Source organism: Prionailurus viverrinus, chromosome A1 (assembly GCF_022837055.1).
Source record: "Prionailurus viverrinus isolate Anna chromosome A1, UM_Priviv_1.0, whole genome shotgun sequence".
NCBI lineage: Eukaryota > Metazoa > Chordata > Mammalia > Carnivora > Felidae > Prionailurus > Prionailurus viverrinus.
Window position 1 is genome coordinate 178,198,484 of NC_062561.1, and position 25,590 is coordinate 178,224,073.

At 49.2% G+C, this 25,590-nt stretch overlaps 1 protein-coding gene across 2 annotated transcripts in view; it reads left to right on the forward strand.

Annotated features, from left to right (window-relative positions):
• The first annotated feature begins 8,107 nt into the window (after positions 1 to 8,107).
• STK10 (serine/threonine kinase 10) overlaps positions 8,108 to 25,590 on the forward strand; it is a 116,824-nt gene continuing 99,341 nt past the window's right edge. Inside the window, exon 1 of one of the 2 annotated variants that reach the window (XM_047861367.1) lies at positions 8,108 to 8,612. In XM_047861367.1, coding sequence (XP_047717323.1) covers positions 8,457 to 8,612 — 156 coding nt within the window. In that variant the 5' untranslated portion in view covers positions 8,108 to 8,456. Of the gene's footprint in view, positions 8,613 to 14,708; positions 14,728 to 25,590 lie in introns of those variants that run through there. The other variant, XM_047861376.1, reaches the window with a different exon arrangement.

Consider the following 25,590-nt stretch of genomic DNA (forward strand, 5'->3'; position numbering starts at 1 on the left):
ACATAAATGCAATAATTCTAAAGAAAACATTAGCAAACTAAACCCATACACATAAACACTGAGAAAAATAACACCCACAAGTGAATTCTTCCGTCACAGAAAAATAATCCCACGTGGAAACACAGAAATTCAGGAAGGGAACAAGAGCACCAGAAATTGAAAATGAGTGAGTAAATCTAAATGAGTATTTACCGTATACGACACTAAAAATAATGTCATATGAGGACTCTAGCTGCAGGTGCTCTCAGAACTCACCAGGAGCTACCAAGAGAAAGATCTGCTGCCGCTGGGAGGAGGGAGAAGAAACCGTGTCATATTTAACCGCATTTTTCCAGTGTTGTAGTCAGAGTGAGTGCTGCTAGCTGCTGTAACGACTCTTGGAATATCAGAACTCTTTGCCAATGCCATGGTAATTGATAGCATTCAAGACCTGGTGCTCCGTCAGGTCAGCCGAGTTCCTGAGTGACCGCACAAAAAGACAAAGAACCCTTCCCTTTGCCCAAGGTAAGAGCCAGAGGTCTTTACCTGGGCCCTGGGAGGGAGGGGTTTTGTTCTCCTCTCCCAATAGCATAAAGCTTTTGCTTTGAAGGCGGTTGCTTTTGCACTTCTGGGGAAGTAGTGGGGGCCTTATACTCCTCTCCTGGAAGCCACCATTAAATATTGCAACAACATGAGTGAAAAGAAGCCAGACTTAAAAGAGCACATACTGGGGGCGCCTGGGTGGCTCAGTAGGTTAAGCGTTCGACTCTTGGTTTCAGCCCAGGTCACGATCTCACGGTTCGTGATACGGAGCCCCGCACGGGGCTCCATGCTGACAGCATGGAGCCTGCTTGGGATTCTCTCTCTCCCTTTCTCTGCCTTATCTTGCTCATGCACCGTCTGTCTCTCTCTCTCTCAAAATAAACAAATTAATTTTAAAAAGAATATGATTCCACTTAGATGATAAATTAGAAAAGGCAATTCCAATATATGGTGGCAGAAAACATCAGCTGTTGCTGGGGCCAGGAGTGTGAATGGGGATTGCCTGGTGAAGAAGCAGAAGGAATTTTCTCAGATGATGGACAAGTTCTGTACCTTGACTCTGGTGACAGTTACATGGGCATATACATTTGTCAGAACTCCTAGAACTGTGTGCTCACAATGGGTGCATTTTTCTTGAATGTAAATTAAACCTCAATAAAGTTGATTTTTAAAAATTACAAAAATTAGACACAAATAATTCAATCACATCAGTATTAAGCATATTTGCTCAATAGAAGACACTGTTTACAAAGTTAATGGATGATAAATCAGAGAGATATTTGCAATGTCTAAACCGAATAATAAACTGCCATCAAAAAGTGAGACAAGAGGGGCACCTGGCTACTGGTAGAGCATGCAATTCTTGATCTTGGAGTTGTAAGTTCGAGCTCCATGGCAGGTGTAGAGATTACTTAAAAATAAAATCTTACGGGCACCTGGGTGGCTCAGTTGGTTAAGCATCCGACTTCGGCTCAGGTCATGATCTCACAGTCGGTGAGTTCGAGCTGTCAGCACAGAGCCTACTTCAGATCTTCTATTCCCCTCTCTCTCTTCCCCTCCCCTGCTCATGTTCACTCTGTCTCTCTCTCAAAGATAAATAAATATTAAAAAATTTAAAAAATAAAATAAAATCTTACAAAAAATTCAGGAATAATAGCAGTGAAACTGACAAATCACTAGTAGTAATTAGTAAAATATATTGTGCAAACACCAAAAATACAGTTCTCAGACCAGGAACACTAAAACCAAAACATGGAATGAGGCTCAGGAGTATATTGTTAAAAAGCAGTTTATATAGTGAGAAAGTAGTGACTATTTCTCACAATGATTTGTTATTAGAATATTCTTAAATGATAAGGAAATGGTCAGTGGTTACCACCTATCAACCTTGGGAAACAGTTCAACTTTTGCTTGTGATTTCCAGAGGCATATGCAAGAAATGACCCAGGTCAAGTTAGTCTTGCAAAATAAGCTAAATTAAGCTTTGTTTGTATGACTAAAATGGTTTTGTCTGCTGAAGAATTTTCAAGCAAGCCTGGTCTCCATTTGTTTTTCATTTTAACATTATCTTGATTTTAAAACCAGATAAAGGCAGCACAAGAAAAGTATAGACCCATTTGACTTGTGAGCATAGATACAAAAATCCTAAATATAAGATTTGCCAGGCAAAATACTTACTTTCCGGGAATGCAAGAATATTTTAATCAATAAAATTCACCATTTTTTTTAAATTTTTTTTTAACATTTATTTATTTTTGAGACAGAGAGAGACAGAGCATGAGCAGGGGAGGGGCAGAGAGAGAGGGAGACACAGAATCCGAAACAGGCTCCAGGCTCTGAGCTGTCAGCCCAGAGCCCGATGCGGGGCTCGAACTCACAGACCGCTAGATCATGACCTGAGCCGAAGTCAACGCCCAACCGACTGAGCCAACCAGGCGCCCCAGTGAAATTCACCATGTTTATAGGCTAGGGGAGAAAAATCATATGATTAATTATATGATTGACATATAATAAATGCATAAAAATATTTGCTAACATTCTACTTTATAGATGATATAAAAACGATATGCTATGATAAAAAAATTTTTAGCAAATTAGGAATAGCAGGAAGCTTCTTTTTGTGTAAAAATCGTTTGCCACCATGCTTTCACAAATATCATACCTGGTGGAGACACTTTAAACCCTTTTCCATTAAATGTTGGACCAAGACAAAAATTCCCATCTTCACTGTTACTGTGTAACTAACATATGGCTAGAGCCCCTAGCAAATGCTATAGGAAAGGACAAGAAATAGGAAATGTAAAGACTTGTAGTAGAAGCTCTATAAAGCCCCGTGACATCTCTCAACTTAGGGGTGTTTTCTTGTCCCTCAAGCAGGGCATGCTGGAAGTGCTGCCCAAGGGAGCAGCTCTTGGCCAAGGACAGATGGGGCTTGGGGGAAAACTTCCCATTTCCTTGCCTCTGGGGTGAGTTGACTCTGAAGTGTGTTGTGTCTTGAGTTCCAGAATTCCCCAGTGGGATTTAGCCCCAGGTGGCTGCAGTAGTAATGAGCTCCAAAGTGCATCATTTTTCTTTCTTTTTTTTTTTTTAATTTTTTTTTCAACGTTTATTTATTTTTGGGACAGAGAGAGACAGAGCATGAACGGGGGAGGGGCAGAGAGAGAGGGAGACACAGAATCGGAAACAGGCTCCAGGCTCTGAGCCATCAGCCCAGAGCCTGACGCGGGGCTCAAACCCACGGACTGCGAGATCATGACCTGGCTGAAGTCGGACGCTTAACCGACTGCGCCACCCAGGTGCCCCATCTTTTTTTTTTTTTTTATAAGTTCATTTTGAGAGAGAGTGGGGGAGGAGCAGAGAGGGGGAGGGAGAGAGAGAGAGAGAGAGAGAGAGAGAGAAAGAAAGAGAATCGCAAGCAGGCTCTGTGCTGTTAGCTTGAAGCTCGATGCAGGGCTTGAACTCATGAACTGTGAGACCATGGCCTGAGCTGTAGTCGAGTGCTTAACTGACAGAGCCACCCAGGCGCCCCAAAGTCCATCTTTTACTGGCTTCATGCCTCCCATTCCCTACTGGTGCCTCCTGGCATCACCTCCCAAATAAACTACTTGTACCCAAATCCTGATCCTTCCGTCTGGGGGAATCCGACCTAAGAATGGTGTCAAATGCTTTTTCTATGTTGTGACTGTGATTTTCTTTTTTCCTTTGTCAGTGCAATGTCTTACATTGATAACGTACTGATGTAAGACCATTCTTGTACTCCTGGATAAACCTTTCTTGGTCATGATGTTTTTATTCACCTCTGGTTTCATCTGGCTAGTAATTTATTTTTCTCTCATTTAATTCATAAGTGAAAATAGCCTATAATTTTCTTTTACTGTCCTTATCTAGTTGTGGTCAATCTTATTTCATAAAATGAGTAGAATTCCTTTTTTTCCTATCTTCTTAAAAAATGTATATGAAGAGACGCCTGGGTGGCTCAGTGGGTGAAGTGTTGGACTTTGGCTCTGGTCATGATCTCACGGTCTGTGAGTTCAAGCCCTGTGCTGGGCTCTGTGCTGACAGCTCAGAGCCTGGAGCCTGCTTTGGATTCTGTGTCTCCATCTCTCTCTGCTTGCACTCTTTCTCTCTCTTTCTCTCTCTCTCTCTCAAAAATAAATATTAAAAAAATGTATATAAAGAGAGAAAAACAACAAAACAAAACAAAAATAATACATATAGGGGGAAATTATTTGTAGTGCTACATAACCTGATGTCTTTCGGTAGGTATAGACTTTTGATTTTTTTATTTTCTTTATTGATTATTAGTTTATTTAGGCTTTTGTTTCTTATTCAAATTATGTATATTTATAGGGCACCCTGGTGGCTCAGTCAGTTAAGTGTCCGACTCTTGATTTCCACTCAGGTCCTGATCTCACAGTTTGTGAGACAGAGCCCTGGGTTGGGCCCTGCACGGACAGCTCAGAGTCTGCTTGGGATTCTCTCTCTCCCTCTCTCTCTGCCTCTCCCCTGCACTCTCTTTCTCAAAAATAAACATAGGGGCACCCAGGTGGCTCAGTCGGTTGGGCGGCTGACTTCTGCTCAGGTCATGATCTCGCGGTCTGTGAGTTCGAGCCCCGCGTCGGGCTCTGTGCTGACAGCTTGGAGCCTGGAGCCTGTTTCAGATTCTGTGTCTCCCTCTCTCTGACCCTCCCCCATTCATGCTCTGTCTCTCTCTGTCTCAAAAATAAATAAAAGCGTTAAAAAATTTTTTTAAAAATAAATAAACATTAAAACAAGAAATTATGTATCTTTACACATCATTTATATATATTATTTATATCATTTCTACTTTCTTGCACATGATTACCAATTTCATGTAGATACAATTTATTTATGTTGGAGCGCCTGGTTGGCTCAGTCAAGCAGCATGCGACTCCATTTTGAGGTCGTGAGTTTGAGCCCCATGTTGGGTGAGGAGACCACTTAATTTTTTTTTAATTTATTCACATAAATTTGTTTAAAATATCTTGTGATTTAAAAACCTTTACAGTACCTGATATTATATCTCTTTTTTCATTGTCTCCGGTGAATATTTTTCCTCTCTTTAAAATTTTTTTTTGACTAGTCTACTAGTTACTTCTGAAATGTTCCTCTAGTTTTGTTGAACCTGTTTGATTTCTTACAACCTTATTGAAGTACAGTTTACATGTCGTAATATTCACCCATTCCAAGTGTACAATTCAGTGATATTTATTTATTTATTTATTTAATTTATTTTGAGAGAGAGAAAGAGAAAGAGAGAGGGGCAGAGGGAGAGGGAGAGGGAGCAAATCCTAGGCAGGCTCTGTGCTGACAGTGCAGAGCCTGACACGGGGCTTGATCTCAGAAACTGTGAGATCATGACCTGAGCACAAACCAAGAGTCAGATGTTTAACCGACTGAGCCACCCAGGCGCCCCTCAATTCAGTGATTTTTAGAAAATTTACTGAGTTGTGACATCATCACCGTAATCTTATTTATTTATTCCTAGAGAGAGAGTGCATGAATGTGGGAGAGGGAGAGTGGGAGAGAGAGAGAGAGAGAGAGAGAGAGAGAGAGAGAGAGAGAGAATGAGAGAATTTTGAGCAGGCTCCACACTCAGTCTGGAGCCTAACTCCGGGCTTGATCCCACAACCTTCGGATCACGACCTGAGCTGAAGTCGAGTCCAACTCTCAACTGACCCACTCACATGCCCATATACTCCAACTTTAGAATATTTTCATCACCCTAGTAAGGTTCTTCATGTCTATTTACAGTTAATCCTCATTTCATAGCAACATTAATCTATTTTCTGTCTCTGTGAGTTTGCCTTTTCTAGATGTTTCATGAAAATAGAACCTTAAAATATGTGGTCTTTTGCCTCTTCCAGACATTTCGTATCAGCGAAATCATATGTGTTCTTTGGGGTTGGGCTTCTTTCACTTAATGTGTCTGGATGAACTTCTCCATTTTTGTTTCTCATTTCATTTCTTTCTGGGGTGATCACAGAGCCAGTCACAGAGCCCTGGGTTGGTGCACCTGGGTTGGTGCAGGCCTGGGGATGAGCTAAGGCTTGGACCTCTCATCCCCTCAGACCTACAGCTTCTGCAAAGTCACAATCTCCACTTCCCAGTGGGAAAGACTTCCCCCTTGTCCCCTCACCCTCTTCGTGGAGTTGGTCAAATGGACAGAAACTAATGAAAGACCCGCCTTTCAGCTTGTTTGGGGAGGTTGAAACATTGGCTTTCTCAGTGAGAATTTTCCTTCTTTTAGTGGCAAAGACCCTCTACAGTTCTAACTGCTCGGGAAAGTGTTGGAACCTTTCAAACCTCTTGGCAACCTTTACTCGGGGAATGTGTTGTGCAGACCACCACCAGCATCCCAGACTTCTTTAGTTAGTTTTCCAAACTAACAACTACACTTCCTATTTGCACCCTGCTCAAGAAGGGGTGAAAACATCTCAATATTGGCATTCTCTGTAGGGGTGGGGATTCCCGGAGAGTGACATTCCCTGAAATGCTATTTGATTATGAGGTAGATTTATAATCCAGTCTTCCTATCCCTCAGCATGCTTTATTTGGAAATGTAATATAAAAAGTGGCCAGGTTTTTTGGTTTTGTTTTTACCAGCAAAATGGCTTTATACAAGAATATAAGAAAATCACAATTCAGGACATGCACGCTAAGGCAAAACCATAGGCAAATACAACAGACGAAGGAAAATAACTTTATTTTATGGAGAAGGAGAAAATTGGAGAGAATTGTTTGGAAGGAAATCCTATCAGAGAAAAGCAAGAGTTTGGGGTGATAATGGTTTTCCATTGACTGAGTTACCAGGGTAGTCAATTTCTTCCCCAAGATGCAATATGCATCTTTCCCTGTTGGGCCCTGTAATTGATGGTTTTCCTGTTGAATATTCTTTTTTTTTAAATTTTTTTAACGTTTATTTATTTTTGAGACAGAGACAGCATGAGCAGGGAAGGGGCAGAGAGAGAGAGGGAGACACAGAATGTGAAGCAGGCTCCAGGCTCTGAGCTGTCAGCACAGAACCCGACGCGGGACTCGAACTCACGGACCGCGAGACCATGACCTGAGCCGAAGTCGGCCGCCCAAACGACTGAGCCATCCAGGCGCTCCTCCTGCTAAATATTCTTATATTGGGGTTTGCAATTGACAATTTTTCTGTAATTAACATCAAGTGCTGCCAGATCCCCCTTCTAGCCTCAGGACTCCGCTCTAGTGAGGTTTCTTTTTATCAGTTTTCACAGAATCACCTTGTAGATTAGATAAAAGTATCATTGTCCCAGTGACAGCGAACAGTAGCTGGTACAGTGGCAGTGGAGCGTGTCAAACAGGCAGGATCAAAGATGATGGTGGTCAAAGAAAACTTCAGTTCTATCTGTAATGAGCTCATTTTTTAAAATTGGGAAATTAAGACTAAGAAAGTTTTTACTTAATATGTATATATACCTTAAGATCCATCATAAAGCATGTGATAACTAAGTTCTTTCCCCCAGCCCTCTAATGCTGACCGGTTTGTGGATCCTGGTCGGGAAGAGCCCCTGGGAAGCAGGAAACGAGCGAGGAAGCCCAGGCCTCCAGGGCCTGACGGCGGCCGCAAGGGGCGCAGGATTTCGTGCACTAGGAGGCAGCACCACGCCGAGGAAACCGCACTGGATCCGCCAACGGGATGTGCAGCCTGGGGCTGGTGCCTTTGCCCGCCGGGAGTCCTCACTTGAAAAGTGGGCGCGAGCAGAGCAGGCTTGCGGAGTAGTTGCGGGGCAGATTAAGTGATTAATGATGCCTTTCACCTTCTTGGCCTTTGGACAACAAATCAGTGGGCGTTCGCGAAAGCCAATTTGCTTCCCCTCTCGCCCCCACAGACATTTTGAGAGCCACGCGGCGTGGCTGGCCTCGCAGACCCGGGCCGGTCCCGCGGAAGGATGCCCTAAACTCTGTTAAAGCCCAGCCCGTAGCTCGCGGGCGGGCGGCGCGCAGGGGACTACAGTTTCCAGAGTGCCCTGCGGCGACGGGCGGAGCCGGGGAGCGCCCGCAGCCAATTAAGGGGTCTTCGGGCGTTGCCGGGGAGCGGCAGGTGGAGCCGGGCCGTGGGTGGGCGCGGGGCCAGGTCCCCAGAACGCGTCCCGAGCCCCGGTGGGGGCGCGGCGCGAACTGGGCGGGCAGTCGGGAGGCGGCCCCCGGGACGGGACCGAGCGGGGGCGGGGACCGCGGCCGCCTGCGCGGTTCCGGGTGCTCCCGCCGCGCGCAGCCCGGGGCGCACTTGACCGGGGACGGGCTGCGGGGAAGGGCGGGTCTGGGGAGAACCCCCGAGCGCCGCGGCGTCCTCCAGCCCCTCCTCCTCGCGGCCGCCGGAGCCACAGCCTGAGCCCGAGCCGGAGCCGGCGCCACCTCGCCCCCCGGCTCGCGCGCCCTCAGCCATGGCTTTCGCCAATTTTCGTCGCATCCTGCGCCTGTCTACCTTCGAGAAGAGAAAGTCCCGCGAATATGAGCACGTCCGCCGGGACGTGGACCCCAACGAAGTGTGGGAGATCGTGGGCGAGCTGGGCGACGGCGCCTTCGGAAAGGTTTACAAGGTGAGGGCGCTGGGGATGGGTGGCCCCGGGCGCGTGGACCGGGTCCGGAAGGAAGGGGCGCGGGCCCGGATCAGCCCTGGCCCCGGCTCAGAAGGGCGCAGAGGGGCTGCCGGCCCTGAACTCGGGGTTCCGCGCTTCGGTCCTGGTGACCCTTGTTCTTTGGGGAGACCCTCCCTCAGCCCGGCTGGTCCCTCCGTGCTGGGCGCCTCCTCTGGTCACGGCCGCTGCCCCCAGCTCGTTTCTGAGTACTTCCTGTGCGTCCGGCACCGCGCTCGGCGCCGCAGGGGGAGACAAAGGGGCGCTTATGGACCTTGGCATCCGAGACGAGGCATCCGCTGTAAAACGGATTCTAGGCATACTTTGTAAGGCCACACAGATGCTGTGAGAATGCCGAGGCGTGGAGACCGAGAAACTTCTGCCGTGTCTGGAAGAGTTGGGATCGGTGGAGCTGGGGACACACCTGAACTTGAGCCAGAGCCAGGAAAGGAGGTGGCCCTAGAGTGAGGTGTTAGGCTTGGAAAGAAGGGGAGGTCAGGGCTCTGTGAATATTAGGCTGCAGGGATTGGATTTGACTGTGTGTGTGAGTCACAGCCGGGGAGCCTTCCAGTTTGCAGTCACCTTTCCCCTAGAGGAATAAGGGGGCAGAGAGCTTTTGTGGAGGGATGGGTGGGGCAGAGCTGATTAATTCTAGACACGTTTGCAGCAGGTCATTGTCTGGTTCCTGCTCCTGTGAACCAAGTCTGAGTTGCTGAGTTGTACTGGAGACCCAAACACATAGGGCTTGACCCCACCCTTCTCGCCCCCCACCCCCCATCTCCTTTCCCTGAAGCTTTACTGAGAGAATCCCTCAGTTGCTGTGTAACTCCAGGAGGGGTCTTCCTTCCTAAGGCACCATCACCGTTCTTGGGGCTCCAGTTAGCTTGTACCCCACTCTGACCCCAGGATTGCCCTTTCAGGAGGCTGGCCCACAGAGGGGGCTTCTCCAGACCCACCTGCTCAGGACTTGCTCTCTGCCCTGCAAGTGGTCTAGAGCCTAGTTACCAAAGTGTAGTCCCTGGCATTAGCATCACCTGGGAGCTTGTTAGAAATGCAGACTTGCAGGTCCCGCCCCAGCCCTGCTCAATTAGAGCCTGCATTTTAACAAGATGCTCAGGTGATTGCTAAGCGCACTGAGTTTGAGAAGCACGGCGCCTAGGGGCAGTTTTGAGGCCATTCAGGCCCGCTGGGTGCCTGTGTTGTTACCTCACCACCTCTCCTCAGAGCCCGCACTTCCTGTTACAGGGTGGAACCCCCACTGGAGCAGAGGTCCTGTGGTTGGAGAAGCAGGCCTCTGTGTCACTCACACCCGTGGCTTTCTGGCTGCCTTGATTTGCTGCCCTTCTCTGCTTGAGGGCTCTGCTGTCTTTGAGGACAGCCAGCACATTCTTAACTTGGCACATCTCTTCTTTACCCTTCTCACAGCTGCGTCTTCCTCCTGGTGGCTCCAGGAAACTGCCCTCAGCCTTGCAGCAATCTTCCTGGACATGCTGCCTTCTCCAGTGGGAGCCTGCTCTTCCAGATGTGCCCTGACCACCACGAGGGCAGCTGGACCCTTGGTCAGCTTACCACATCCTTTTTGTCCAGAAGATGCAGTTGGTGTTTTTAGCTCACACTGTTGGCTCTCACTGATGTTTCTTGTCTGTTAGGGGCTGGCTTTCAATCGCAGTCTTGTCCCCCTCTCCCAGTGTATCCTGGCTCCATATGGATCATTTTCTTTCAAACCTAAATGCAGAACTTTGCTTTTATACTGGTTAAGATTTCCCCCTTGTCAGTTTCACTTGTCATTTCCGCCTGCTTTAGCCCTGTAAAACGCCCTTGCTACTCTGGAAGTTTCATGCAGAGGAGTGCATCTGATTCACAAGTTGCTTTGTCTCCTGGTATCTCCAGAGTAAGGGGACCCTTTTTAAGTGAATCTAGTTCCCCAAGCTGTGAGCTGCCTCACACCATCTCAGAACCCCTGATTTTCTCATAATTAAGACAAGGGAGAGCTAGGCCAAGAGAGCTGTGTGATGGCTGATACTCTTGGACAATTTATTAGGTCACCTGCTTGGGCTTAGGGTGTGACCCGCTGATCTAACCCGACCTCATGTTGTGTGTGGGGATACTGATACTGGGGCCCTGGGAGAAGAAGGGACTAGAACCCAGGGCTCTGAGCTTCAGTTTAACACTTGCCTTAGTTACCAGCTAAGGAAGACCCATCCTGGATGGGAGATCCCTGTCACCCAGGCTTCCTATTCTGAAGTACTGCTTGCTCGGTCCCTTGACGTTGACGTTGAAGCAGGTATTGCTTTACGAAAGACTCTAATCAGGGACCATAACTCTTTCCCACTTCATTGTTCCCTGGCGTGGCCGCCATGGCAGCAAAGGCCGGAAGGTCCATCTAGGTTTTATGGCTGGGCCCAGGACTTAACGTTTTGACACAGTGCCTGGGGAACTAGCTGGCTGTGAACTGGGGAAGTAATGGCACCGCCTCATCTTTCTGTCTTAGAAGCAACAGGTTCTCCTGGCTCCCCACATGGTGAAGACCTTCCCGAGGACTTCCCTGGCCTAAGATGCCTTAGGGATCCCAATTTGTCAGATGCGTGTCAGGACAAGACTGATTACAGGTTTCCTGATGAGTCTTGCAGAAGCTCAAAGCCTAAACATTAGCAGTCTCAAGATAGGGAGCCCCTTTGCTCCCCTTCTCCCTGATAAACCGACATTTGGCCTCAGGAGAGAGAGGAGGGTTGGATTAATTTTGGGCGGAGTCAGGGTCCTTCTCACCTAATCCTTGTGGGATGCAAATGGATTTCAAAAGAAAATCATTTCTAGCTTATTACTAGGTACAAAGCAAATGTTACCATATATATGGTTTCAAATTTCTTATATCATTTCAAAATTCTTTTTTTTTCTTAATTTATTTTTTAAACGTTTATTCAGTTTTGAGAGACAGAGAGATACCATGAGCCGGGGAGGGGCAGACAGAGAGAGGGAGACACAGAATCCGAAGCAGGCTCCAGGCTCTGAGCTGTCAGCACAGAGCCTGATGTGGGGCTCGAACCCATGAACCGTGAGATCATGACCTGAGCCGAAATCGGCTGCCCAGCCAACTGAGCCACCCAGGCGTCCCCATTTCAAAATTCTTCTTAAAAAAATCATCTTTATTCTGAAGACAAGGTAGAAAGGGGAGGGAGTGGTTGATATCCTATTGAGTAGAACGAAGCTGCCTTTAAGCAGGTTGTGGTTGCTGTTATAGCGGCAGGATGGTACTCGTGTGCTGAGCACAGAGTGAGCAAACATCAAGAGTTGGGTTGGGGGTGCCTGGGTGGCTCAGTTGGTTGAGCGGCAGACTCTTGGTTTTGGCTCAGATCATGATCTCACAGTTTATGGGTTTGTGAGTTCAAGCCTCATGTTGGACTCCCCACTGACAACACCAGAGCCTGCTTGAGGTTCTCTCTCCTTTTCTCTCTGCCCCTCTCCTGTGCATGCTCTCTCTTAAAATAAAAATAAACTTTTCTTTTTTTCATTGTTTATTTTTGAGAGAGAGAGAATGAGAGTGTGTGTGTGAGCGGGGGAGGTCCAGAGAGAGGGGGAGACACAGAATCTGAAGCAGGTTCCAGGCTCTGAGCTGTCAGCATAGAGCCTGACACGGGGCTCAAACTCATGAACCTCGAGATTATGACCTGAGCCGAAGTCAGAGGCTCAACTGACCCAGCCACCCAGGCGCCCCTCAAAATAAAAATAAACTTTAAGAGTTGACCTAGCAGTCTGAGATTATTTTTCTGCCTTTTTTTTTTCTTTTTAAAGATTTTATTTTTAAGTAACCTCTACCCCCAATGTGGGACTCAAACTCACAGCCCTGACACCAGGAGTCACATGCTCCACTGACTGAACCAGCCAGGCGCCCCATTTTTCTGCTTCTTAAAAAAAACTATTTTGGTTCTGATCTTATGCTGCTTGTGAGCTGTTAAAAGCCTTATGATTTTGCAAAGAACGTTTTTTTTTTTCCTGTAGGTAAAAAGAAAAACACCATCGTAATAAGTCCCATCCATTGCTTTTGACATTTTGATATATTTCCTTACAGACTTTATCAGCTTTTATGGTGAGAAAAATGTTTTAATGCAGGGTTGGAATCATACAATCATACATACCTACAGTGTTGTATACTGTCTTTCGTTCCTAAAACATCTTTCCGTATTATTCTAAATGCTTCCTACATACTTTCTGTGATGGCTCAGTACCGCCTTGCTCTTAATCTTACTGGATATTTAATTTTTTTTTTAAATTAAATGATTTTTAAAAAAACGATTAAATGCTTATTAAGTGCTGTGTGCTGTGTTAAGCACTGTACATAATATAGTCAGTTCTGCTGTAATGTAAATAAGCGTTCCTAAAAATTTTGGAGCTGTGCAAAATCAGTAAAGAATGGACGCCTTAGAAGACATGCTGCTAAGGGCAGTGCTTAAAAAATGGCAGCAGGAGCCCATAAAAAAAAAAAAAAAGGAAGCTAAGAACCCCGTGGTACAGTTGTACACAAGTTTTGCAGATAAGAAATACAAACATACTACAATAAATATAGCACTGTATGGTGAAAAAGAGCTGCCGGGTGCTGTGGCCGTGGGTGCGTTAGGGCAGGTGAAGCCGTGGGAGGAGGGTTATCTGAAATCTGGCACTAGGTGGGACCCCAGATGTGGAGGGCTGTGGCCCCAAGGCCGCTGACAGATGTTTGAGGTGCATGCCTGTGTGTTGTGGGCATTTCTTTGCAGCTTGGTTTGGGTGGATGCAGTTTTCCGTGTTCACCTAGTGTTTCTGGCAGACAAAACTGCCCGTGAGCAAATTCACATTTAAGCGTCTTGATGAAATTGTTCCGTAATATATCAGTAGTCTTGGGACCGAGTTGGCGTGTCCAAAGTGAGCATTATGGCTGAGCTGTACGTTGATGATGAGTTTTTCTGGTAAAGTTCTTTTTGTGTTTTAAATCCTTTTTCAGGCTAGACTCCCAGAAGGGCTTTACTGGGTTGAAGGGTATGCCTATTTGAGGATGATTTTTAAAAGAAAATGAGAGAAGTTAGTAGAGGCTTCCTTTTGCCCCTTGCTCTCGCCAAGGGCCAATCCTCGAGTTCTCTGGGGCCTTGGAAAGGCCGGCCCTCCTTGGGGACCTCAGGTGCCCTTGGACCCAGAGAGCCATTGTTAACCCTCACCCTTCAAGTGCCATATCCTGCCCTGCGATTTCAGATGACAAAGCCGACAAAGGGGACGTTTGGTGAGGTGGGAGCCAGCTGTCAGGCCTTCCGCCCCTCCCGGCCAGAGTCATGCTTTCACCTCCTCTCCTGCCCTTAGTTTTAAGGCCCGGTTTCCGCTTCCTCTGGGGCTGCCGAGGGCTTGGCCTGTGCGCCTCCCCTCCTCCTCCTCCGGAAAGAGATCTGCCCCCAGGCAGTAACCTTATTTCCGCTCAGCCTAGTGTTTCTAAATAGAAGTCCATGCTATTGTGAGTGTGTTCCTGGCTGGATCCTAAACTCAAGTGGCCCTAGCTTCCTGGGGTGTTGCCCACCTTGCGGGGTGGGGTGGCGGGGGTGGGGGTGTCTCTTGAGCAGCTGATTTAGCCCTGAGACCTTTTCTGGCTGGCTCCAGAGCAGGCCCTGGCGATGTGAGCTAAACAGCTAACCAGATCCCCACCCCCACTTCCATCTGGGTCCCCTGACCTCTGGAGGTTACCCAGACCAGGGGGCAACCGCAGGGACTGCCACCCCAAAGCCCCCAGAAAATAGCCCCGTGCCAGCTGCCGCTTAGGGCAGTACAGCAGGGTGATTAAGGGAAGAAGTTTGAGGGTCAGCAAGATCTGGGTTTCCACCTGAGCCAGTGACCTCCCACTCTGAGCCTCAGGCTCTTGTCCGTAAATGAAGGTGATAAGTCAGAGGATAGGAGGGCCAAGGTGCTTGTAGCTCCTGATCTCCACCCAGGAAGTGGGCAGGAAAGGAAGATACTTTGTTATTGTTGATGCTCTTGGTATCACAAAGAGAAGGTCCTGGCCAGTTACTGCTGTTTAACTGGGGACCAGGAAGAAATACGTTCGTGTTTGTAGTGACACAGAACCAGGGTGAGTTCGCTCCTTGGTGAGTCACAGGTACAGGTGGAGTTGTCCCGCAAAAACTTGTGGCAAATAAGCACATCATGGGGAATAACTTCCAAAGCCGTGACTCCCGGAGCAAGGGTGAATGGGCTCCTTTTTTTTAGGGTTGGGATGAATAGTTAGAAAGGGGAGCCTCGGCACCAGGTAGAAGCCGGCATAAAGTCGGGCATGTACCTGGAGGAAACATACCGATAAGTATATTCTGAGTCACGTAAATGAGGCTTGTGCTCCTTGGGCGGAGATTTTAGTATTGTAATGAGGGAACGGTAACTGTCAGTCATTCCACAGGTTCCTCCGTGGTCCATCTGTGCAGGTGTGGGTTGGGGGTTGAGCTCAAAATGGTCCGGGGGAGTCTGGGCCGGCGGAGTTTGTCCTGGCCGTCCTTCTTGCTTGAGGGGTAGTTTCGATTTCCTTCGAGGATGCTGTGTCCATCGCGCCTTTTGCCCGAGTTAAGAGATAGTTGGAAAGAAGAGCCTGAGGAAAAAGGTGGGACAAAGGTCTGTGGGAACAAGCGGGTGAGCAGTACAGGACAGGTCTTGGGGGTCTAGCTGGTGACAGTAGCTTGGCTCTTATGCCAGGGCTCGCCACCTCGGCACTGTTGACATTTTGGGCAGGAATCCTTTGTTGTAGGGGCTATCCGTGCATTATTGGGTGTTAGCAGCATCCTTCGCTTCCACTCGTTAGAAGTGCCACCAGGGCCAGCACCACCCTCCCCTCGGCCCCCCTAGTTGTGACGGCCCGAAATGTCTCCAGACGTTGCCGCCTGCTCTCTGGGGGGCAGAATTGCTCTAGTTGGGCACCACTGCCTCATTGGAGTGAACTGGCTCGATTCAGTATGGCAAACAGTATTTATTCGTGTCTGCGGGTCAGGTCCCTGAGTGTAGGATGGGAGACTCAGGCCTTGCAGCCAGGGGGACCAGCGTTCGAATCCTGGCTGTCCCACTTAGCAGCTGTGCGATCTGAGCCTCAGTTTTCTCATGTGTACAGTGGGGCTGAGACTAGGATTCACCCCCCACGAAGGCCACAGCAGTTGGCTCAGAGGAGGTGCTCCGTGGTGCCAGTGGCCTCCTCTGCTGCTTGGTGGGGGGAGGACACAGGGAGTTCTGCTGGGGAAAGTGGAGAAAGGGGAAGGCTTCCACCAGGCAGGGCAGGTGGGGTGGTGATAGCAAGCTGGAGAGAACGAAGCCTGGGCCAGGAGAGAGGTCAGAGAGTGAGGCCTGAGGTTGCCAGCCTGCACACTGATTTGTGTGGCTCCCACGGTGGCTGAACCAAATTTGAAGCGATTGCCAGCATTTTGAAATCATGTGTCACATAAAAGCCCCCCTTCCCTCTGGCTACCACCAATCTGTTCTCTGTATTTAGGAGTCTGTTTTTGGTTGCTTTGTTTGCTTTTTTTCCCTAGATTCCACATATAAGTGAAATCATATGGCACTGGTCTTTCTCTGACTTACTTCACTTAGCATTATACCCTCTGGGTCCATCCATGTTGTCCCAGATGGCAAGATCTCATTTCTTTTTATGGCTGATTAATAGTAACATATAAAGTCTTCTTTATCCATCTATCTACCACTGGACACATGAGTTGCTTCCATATCTTGGCTATTGTAAATAATGCTGCAGCAGACATCGAGGTGCATATGTCTTTTTGAATTCGTGTTTTCACTTTCTTTGGGTAAATACCCATAGTAGAAATACTGGATTGTGCGGTATTTCTATTTTTACGTTTTTGAGGAACCTCTGTCCTGTTTTCCACAGTAGCTTCAGCCGTTTGCCTTCCCGCCGGCAGTGCACGAGGGTCCCTTTTTCTGCACATCCTCACCAACACTTGTTTCTTGTTTTTGATACTAGTCATTCTGAGTGTGAGGTGGTATCATTGTGGTTTTGATTTGCATTTTCCTGATGATCAGTGACGGTGAGCGTCTTTTCATGTGTCTATTGGCCAGCAATTTTTTTGTTTGTTGGTTCTTATTTTTCAATTCACATCCAAGTTAGTTAGCATATAGTGCAATGTTGATTTCAGGAGTGGAATCTAGCGATTCATCCCCTACGTAGAACTCCCAGTGCTCGTCCCAACAAGTGTCCTCCTCAATGTCCATCACCCATTTAGCCCATCCCCCCACCTGCAAGCCCTCCAGTAACCCTCAGTTTGTTCTTTGTATTTAGGAGCCTCTTATGTTTTGTCCCCCTTCCTGTTTTTATGTTATTTTGCTGGTGGCCACCAGTTTAATAGTATATTCTATTTAACCCAGTATATCCAAAGTATCGTTTCAGGATATAATCAATATAGAATAAAAGAGATATTTAATATTCTTACTCCGTATTAAGTCTTTACAATTGGTTTGTGTTTTGTGTTTCCAGCACCTCTCAATCTGGGCTAGCCACATTTCAGGGGCTCAGTGGTGACATGTGACCGCTGTTCGGTACAGTGCAGATCTGGCCTCTGATGTTTACCAACACCTTGTGCCTTCCTCCTGGGCCCCTCTACACATTTCTGTTGCCGCCTCAAGTCCAGTGGTCAGTGGGTTTGGGAGCTGGGCATGGCCGGAGGGGCTGGCTAGGGCAGGGCCAGATCAAGAATACTATTTGGGGGCCCAGTCAAGAAGGCCTCGAATGCCAAGCTGAGGAATTTGGTTGTGTTGGTTTTGAGCTCAGCTAATGTCCTGCCTGCCCTGTGTCCAGGGCCTGACCAGATCAGCCTCCCGCAGTGTTAGAGTGGAGCTAGTTTTGGATGGTCGCCAGAGGAGGGAGGTGGGGGATGTCAGAGCCAGGGTTCCTGGCTGCCCAAGGCCGGGGTAGCCATTAATGAATGAAGGCTGGGACAGAGTGGCCACACCCTGCTGGCTGGAGCAGGTGGGGGTAAGAGGAAAGGCCAGAGCTGTGGTTGGGGCCCAAGTCAGAGCCCAGGGAGAAGCACTGACAGAAGGCATCCAGTCCAAGAATGAGATGTTGTACCAGGGGCGGGAGGCATGGAAGATTCTAGAGAGCAAGGGATGGTAGTTAGGAAGAGGCAAGAAGTTAGAGAGGATGAGGTGGGAAGGGAAACTCACATTTGCCCGGGATCAGAGATGGCGTAGGAACTTGGATGAGTTTCTGGAGTTACAGCCTGGCTCGCTGCCTCTTGCGGTGATCCCGAGAGAAGTACTTAACCCGCGTGCCTCTGTGTCTTTAGCTGCAAAACGGCACTGGGAGTAGTACTGCTGCAGGGTGGTTGGAGAGTGAAATAACCCAAGTGGTAAACCACTTGGCCCAGGACCTTGGAAAAGCTCAAATCCAGGGTAGCCATTGGAATTATTAATTGAGCACTTCCCGTGTGCCAGGCACTGTGGGTTCCAAGGTGAACAAGATAAATGAGTGGGGAGTTGCTCTTTCATCGTTGATGCTTCTGCCAACCTCGGGAAGGGCAAGGGTTAGTAAGCATCCTCTCTCCGCACCTGACGAAGCAGAGGCCCAGAGAGGTACCTGGATGGACTTGCTTCGGCTCACACCGCTTCTCCGTGGCAAGGCTGGGACTTGAACCTAGATGTCTCTGGCTAGGAGCCTAAGCCTTTTCTACTGTACAATATGGAGGGAAAGACGAGGGGGCTTAGTGTAAGGAAAGATTCTCGGGCCACCTCAGTGTGGTGTCTCCTTGTGGCCTTGGCGTTTCTGTGCCCAGCGACGTGACCCTCCTCCCTCGGCCTGACTCAACCTTAGCTGGGTCTGGGCCCCGAGATGGGGGCGGTGGCCTCTCACATGCAGAGGAAGTGGTGACTAGTGTAGGCAGGGCTCAGGCTCACAGAGGAAGTGGCGGGGGAAGCTGGGTGCTCCTGGCCTCCTCCTGGGGCTCTGGTGGGTGTGGGCGTGCTGGTGCCACAGCATCCTAAGGTTCTGGGTGCCCCTGAGTGCTGCCAGCAGGGTAGGGAGGCATGTTGCTCCGAAGAGCTTCTTCCTCCCTTCCCCTTTCTCCCCACCCCCCTTCTCCCTCCTCCGCTGCACTCACCTTCCTCTTCACTCACTCTTTTCTCTCTTCCCCTTTCTCTCTGCTTTCCCCTTTGCTACACTTTTTTTTTTTCTCCTTCCTTTCCCCATAGCTTGCTTATTTTGTTTTCTCACTAACAGGCAATACCAGAACCAGAATTGAGGCCCTGAGACTCCAGAGGATTAACCACTGTGCTAGTGACTAAAGCGTTAACTGTAGCCAGCCTCTGTCCGGTGGGGGAGGGGCCACTGAGAGGAGTTGAAGGAAGGACCTCCCTTTTCTGTCTCAGGACCTTTGCACTTGCTGCTCTCTCTGCCTCCCACTCTCTTCCCACTACTCTGTGCAACCAGGGCTCCTTCTCATCCTCTGGGTCTCGACTGACACGTCCCTTCTCAGGCCTGCTCTGACTACCCCTCCCTGGCCATGGTGCCAGTTCCCTGCTGATTTCTTTCGGAGCTCCAGCCACAGACTGGGTTTCTTTTGCGTGTTGTCTTGTTTATTTTTCTTTCCTCTCTGGAAGATGTAAGGTCCCCGCAGGCAGGGAGTTCTCCATTTTTTTTGTGGCCAACATAGTAGATGCTCATAGCAGATGCTTAGTTAATTTCTCCTGTGTGAATGAACAACGAATGAGTAAATGCTAGCCCTAGCTTCTTCTCTGTAGGCAGGCCCAGCACTGTGCTAATGAGTGTAGGCACAGGGATCCCTGCTGAGCTTTCTCCTAGTTTCCCTGCCTCCTTGCTGTGTGACTTTGGGAAAGTCGCCTCACCTCTCTGAGCCTCAGCATCTTGAGCTGTGAAATGAGGATCGAGATAGCGCTTCCCTTAGAAAACTTAATAGAAGATGGAGACGTGGCCAGTCCTTACCATCCATAGTGCTCAGAATGGAGGGAGAAGTAAATGCCGTCGTGGTGCTGATGATTATTCCTGCTGGTTGACCAGCACACCTGGCTCCTGAGGGTTGGCAGGCAGAGTCCCTGGAGGCCCCTGGTCCGCCTCCCCTTTCTGGTCATGCAGGAGGCTGCTTCTTACATAGAAGTTGGTGTTTCGGGTTCCCGGGGGTCAGCCAGAAGCTTCTTGCTCTCCTGCCCAAGAACGTGATAAAGAGGCTCCACCCAGCCTTTGGGAAGTTCGCTCCCTGCCTGCTCCGTTGGGTCCAGGGTGGCCGCTCTGGGTGGTGAAAGAGCAACATTCATGCCCCAGAGGGCACGCCTGCCTTTGCCCTCCTTCCTGGAAAGCTCCGGCCTGTTCTGTCTGGGAGCCCAGGCCCAATTCTTGGCCCCTGAGGCTGTTGCCACCATCAAAGCTGGCTTTGTCACCCTGAGGCAATGACCCCATCGGAGCTGGCCTGCTTCCCTGTTTGGCCTGGAGATTCTTTCTACCTTTGTTTTGCCGCTTCGTGGGCTCTGGTCCCCTGGCTCTTATCCAAGCCTCCTCCTCCCTCGAGGGCCCTCCACCCCCACCCCGCTTTGAGGTGACAGGAAACCCACTGCTGCTTCTGTTGGCCAAGGAGGGAGCGGGGGACTGGTGACTACAGTAATGAGGAACCGGTGCCGGCTCTGGCCGAGGCTCTGCTCTGTCTGTAGACCGTCTAAGGCCGACAAGGTGAACCTCAGAAGGCCTGTGGAGCACCTCCCACCTCCCACGGGAGCCCTGCCTCCGAGGCTCCTACTTGGTGGTGCAGGAGTCCCGGCTCGGCCCTTGTCGTCTTTTTGCTGTGTGACTTTAGGCGAGTGACGTTACCCCTCTGAGCCTCGGTGTCCTTTTCTGCAAAATGGGGATAATACCGTTCCTCTCACAAGTGGGACATAATTCTTGTCCCGCACCATGGAATACTGGCAGGAGGTATTCCCAAATGCTCACGGCAGTTTTTCTGGGAGTATCGGTGTTTTTTTTTTTTTTTTTTTAACTGAAGTATAATTCATGTACATGTGATGTAATGTATAATTAATGTTACTAGTTTCATCTCGTGGTGATTCGACAGGTCTGTGTCTTTAACACCTGCAGTCTTATGAGGCCAGTACCCAAGGACACGCAGCCAGGATACAGCAGGACTGGCCTGCGCCTCGCTTCACATATTTATTACATCTCGTGTCAGCCAGGGCGTGGGGAGGGCTATCAGCCTGCACGACCGTGAGGCATGAAGCGGCCCAGCCATTTGGAGAGCTGTCTGGCATCTCGTGATGGAGTCTCGGGCCCCTGGATGCAGCACCATGTGACGGCGTGGAGTGGCCTGACCATATGTCCGACCCGTCATGGCCTTGCCCTTTAGCGGAGCAGTCTGCAGCTATTGGAGCTGATGCCGCGGCAGAGTGTCCTGTGATCCACAGGGCCGATCGTGACGCCTTGTTAAATGGCATGACCGTCACCGCGTACAATACACGAGCATACTGGTCAGTGAAGTGAAAATGACAAATCAGTGTGTACAGTTTAACCCCACTTTTATAAGGTATGGGAGAACATATCCGTGGAGAGAGAGAATAGTGAACAAACATTTGTGGGGTGCCCACTTCGGGCCAGCCCTGCTCCGAGCGTCGGTCACATGTTAATTAGCTCAATGAATGCCCACCACAGCCCGCGAGGCAGGAACTGCTTAGCAAAAGGAGGAGAGTGAGGGACAGAGAGGCCACATAAGTCCCCTGGGGTCACACAGCTGGGAAATGTTAGGGTGGGTTCAGCCACAGCAGGCACAGGCAAGAGGTGCTACAAAGTGCTACAGGCAGTTTTCTCTGGGATTATGGGTGTTTTTCTTTAACTGAAGTATAAGTAATGCACAATGTTCTATTACGTGGACCATGTAACGATTCAGTAGTTCAGTGTAAAACTCCGTGCTCACCACGGTCAGCGGTTGCCATCTGTCCCCAAACAACATTATCACAGTATCATTGACTACATCCCCTATACTGTAATTTTTATCTCCATGACTTATTTTATAACTGGACGTTTGTACCTCTTAATCCCCTTTATTTCACCATCCCCCACCCACCTCCCCTCTGGCAACAACCAGTTCTCTGTATTTAAGAGTCTGTCTGTTGGTTCATTTGTGTGTTTTTTAGATTCCTTATAAAAGTGAAATCATAAGGTGTTTGTCTTTCCATCTCATTTTGTTTCACTTAGCGTGATACCCACTAGGTCTGCTCAAGGGATTATGGGTGGTTTGATTGTCTTCTTTGTAATAATACATTTTGAAGACTCTATTGTTTTTTAATGTTTATTTTTTGGGGGGGGGGGAGCAGAGAGAGAGAGAGAGATTGAGAATCCCAAGCAGGGGCTCGAACTCACAAACTGTGAGATCATGACCTGGGCTGAATCAAGAGTTGGATGCTCAACCGACTAAGGCAGCCCTGGAGAAAGGTGCTTCCTTCTTTCTTCCCTCCCTCCTCTCTGCTCTTGACCCTGGGCCGCCCTCCTGCTGTGACTCAGCACCCATTCCTCTGCGGGCCCTCCGCTGGCTCCAGGGGGCTTGGGAGAGGTGGGAGCAGCGTCTCTACATCACCTTTCTCACCCCCTTTATCAGCACTAGGTGAGGTTGGATCCCCATCGCTTCTGAAGAGCTGAGATCTGAAGGCTCCCACATCCCTGGCCTAGTTGGACAGCTTGCCCGGGTTTTCTGTCAAGGCCACGGTGCGATATCTTTTAGGCTAATCCTGTTGGGTTTTGGTTTTTTATTTGCTAGCCCAGAAGGATTTGGAGGCTCAGGCATTCCCTGCTGTGTCAGGATGGCTCGCCAGACGTCTCTTCCCACCCCCCCACCCCCCGACCCCCTGGGAGAGAGTATTAAATGGCCGTCTTTGGAAGCCATACCACTCCTCTGCTTTGTGCTTCACAATCTTTGCCATCCTTAAGTGTCACTTGTTCTGAAACTTGGCACTCTCGTTCGTCCTGAGCTGAAACTTGGCCCAGCGATTATTGATAGGGAAGTGGTTTCTCTCCACTTGGCAGGACTCAGTAAGTGTGTATATCCTGCTCAGTCAGAGGCTTGGGCTTCCCCAAGGTAGAGAGGAGACAGCTTTCAAAACCAGAGAACAGCTAGAGATTCAGGAATATAAATACGTTGAGGAGAAAAGGGACTTCTCGTCACTTCCTTTCCATCCTTAGGTGGAGGGCATCGTTTCTTTTTTTGCACGGAGATGCCGATGCCAATTCAGCCATCCACCCATAACTTAAAAATACGTAGTGTGTACTATGGCTGAACATGGTGGCAGATATATTGGTGAACAAGCTAAACATGCTTTTAGGCTTTTGAAAGTGAAACATACACGGTCCTAATCGAGGAACGTAACAGCCAGTAGTTAACCCATTAACCCATGGTGGTTTATAAACTTTCTCGTGTGTCTCTGGAATTGTCCGCATCTCTGCCGGGAAACTGAAGTCTGGTTCCTTGCCTTCCTGAAGGGCGCTTAGCTGGTAAGTAGTAGAGTCGGGATTTGAACCCAGCTCCTGTGCTTTTTCCATTCCACAAATCATTTGATGGAAATTTGCCCATTTCTAAGTTTGCCAAGATGGGGACATGGGTGGAATGGAGTAGGGTAGGTGCCTGTAGAAAAAACCTTCTTGGCTACAATATGAAGGGAAGGAGAGAGTCTGGTGTTCACAGAAGCCAACAGTGTAGCTCAGGGTGCCTGGGTGGCTCAGTCAAGCATCTGACTCTTGATTTCGGCCCAGGTCATGATCTCAGGGTTTGTGAGTTTGAGCCCCGCATCAGGCTCTGCACTGACAGCGCAGAGTCTGCTTGGGATTTTCTCTCCCTCTCTCTCTCTGCCCTTCCCCTGCTTGCTCGTGCGTGCGTATGCACGCCTGCAAGCTCTCTCTCTCTCTCTCAAATAAATAAACTTAAAAAAAACAACAACAACAGGCTCTAGTGCCTTTTGGAAAAAAAGATTTGATGATTGTTTACTGTCTAGTCATACTTTTCATTCCTTTCTTCCTGTCTCACACACACCTGTTCTCCCATCCACCCATTCGTAGTCCTGCTTGCTCACTCTCCTGTCCGTCCATCCTGCCACACGCCCATCCTTCCATGTAGCCCTCTCTCCCTCCCTCTCTTCCACTAACCCAGCCACCCACCCTCCTTTTCATGCACCTGTCCATCCAGCTCCCCGTCCACTACCCACCTGCCCATCTGCCTACCCATTCTCTCATCTTCCCATTTACTCACCCTCCCAGACTCCTATCCACTAGATATTCTGTGCCAGGCTCTGCGGGGTGGACTAAAATGAATTAGACATGGGCTTAGCTTTTCAGAGCTCACAACGAAGTCAGAGAATCTTGGAACACCAATGCCTGGGGTACCAGGAGGCCTGTGAAGAAAGCCCTAATAAGGTGTCAAATGGTAGTAGAGGAGTTGGGGTTCTGAGAGCACTTCAGGGAGCAGGCTGTGGAGTTAGACTTTGTGGGATAAACACACGTATGGGGAAGGCACTCCGGCGGGGGGAAGAAACGCGTGGAAGTAGGAAGCAGGAGGGCACTGGCCATAGCAGGGGGTGCATGTGGAGGAGTACTGGACTCCCAGAAAAGTAGAAGGGGTAAATCACCCGGGCTCCGTGTCCCAGGCCGGGGAGTTTGAGCTTTGCATCAGCAGCAGGGAGCCATTGAAGTTTGCCCCCAACGGGTTTCTGGCTGAAGGGAGTGAAGGAAGAGAAGGGGAAGGAGGACGGGCACACGTAGAAACTGGGTGGGAACCCCTGGAGATACTTCCTCTGGGGGGCTCCTGAAGGGAAAAAGCACTGGGCAGAAGGCTGGGCCTGCCTCGAGTCCTGATCGCACTTCCTAGCTGCATGACCTGGGACAGGGCCTTCGTTTTTTCTTAACAGGGGCAGACAGAACAGCTGCCTACCTCGTGGACCTATGCCGGACACTGGTGAGGGGATGCTTATCCCGCCTCAAGAGATCTCAGGAGGTCTTGGCCGGCCTTCTTCCTGAGGCCCACAAGACCCAAGTGTCCCGAAGGCTGTGCTGTGGAACACAGACTCCCCTCCTCTACTGACTCATGCCTGCCAGCCAGGGGTGTTAGTGGAATCTGAACCCAAGGCCACACTGGCTCTGTGTCTGGTGCCCTCAGGCCACCCTGCTTGGATTTATGTTGGGCCCCTTCCCTTGCACGTGGCCCGTCCTGCTGTGACCTTGTGGGGCCAGATTTCCTCCCTCCATAATAGAGTGGAAGCCTTTCCCGTGATTGGTAACAGACCTCACCACACAAAGATAAAATGTTTTCGGGCAGGGACACCACAGCTGTGTATTGTAGGACACAGACCAGGCTCCTTCTTGGTTCCAGCGGCCTGACCCATATTTGACACATGCCTGGCACAGCCATCCAGAATCCAGAGGGCGGGGAAAATAGAAACCTTTAGCCTTGTCTATTCCATTCTTTGGCTCTGACCCACATGCCTAGGCTGTTCATCTGACAGGTCAGCTGGGAGCCTTCCTTCACGCCTGCCTTCCGGCCAGGTTGCTAGGAGACCAGACTCCCTAACGATCACCACCTGAGGTTCTACCCACTCTTTGCACTTGAGACCTTTGTTTCTTCCTCGACAAAGAAATACATGTTTCTGAGGCTGGGTCTGGAACATGGGAGTGAGTTTCAGATGCTCCCTCACCTTTATGAGAAAGTATTTTCTGCCAGGTTCAGCCTTATGTTCAAAGCTGCTTCCTAGAACTTTTTGCAGTGATAGGAACATTGTTTCTCCTCTATTCAGTGTGACTGGTAGCTGCCATATTGGACAGCGCAGCTCAAGTGGGTTCCTGAGAGTATGAGGGTGACCATGCCTGGATACATTCAAGACAAGGTCAAGATAAAGTGGTTACTTGTGGGGCACCATCCTCCACTGTCCTTGCTGGGACCCCTGTGGATAATTGTCAGATGCCATTGAGGGAAAT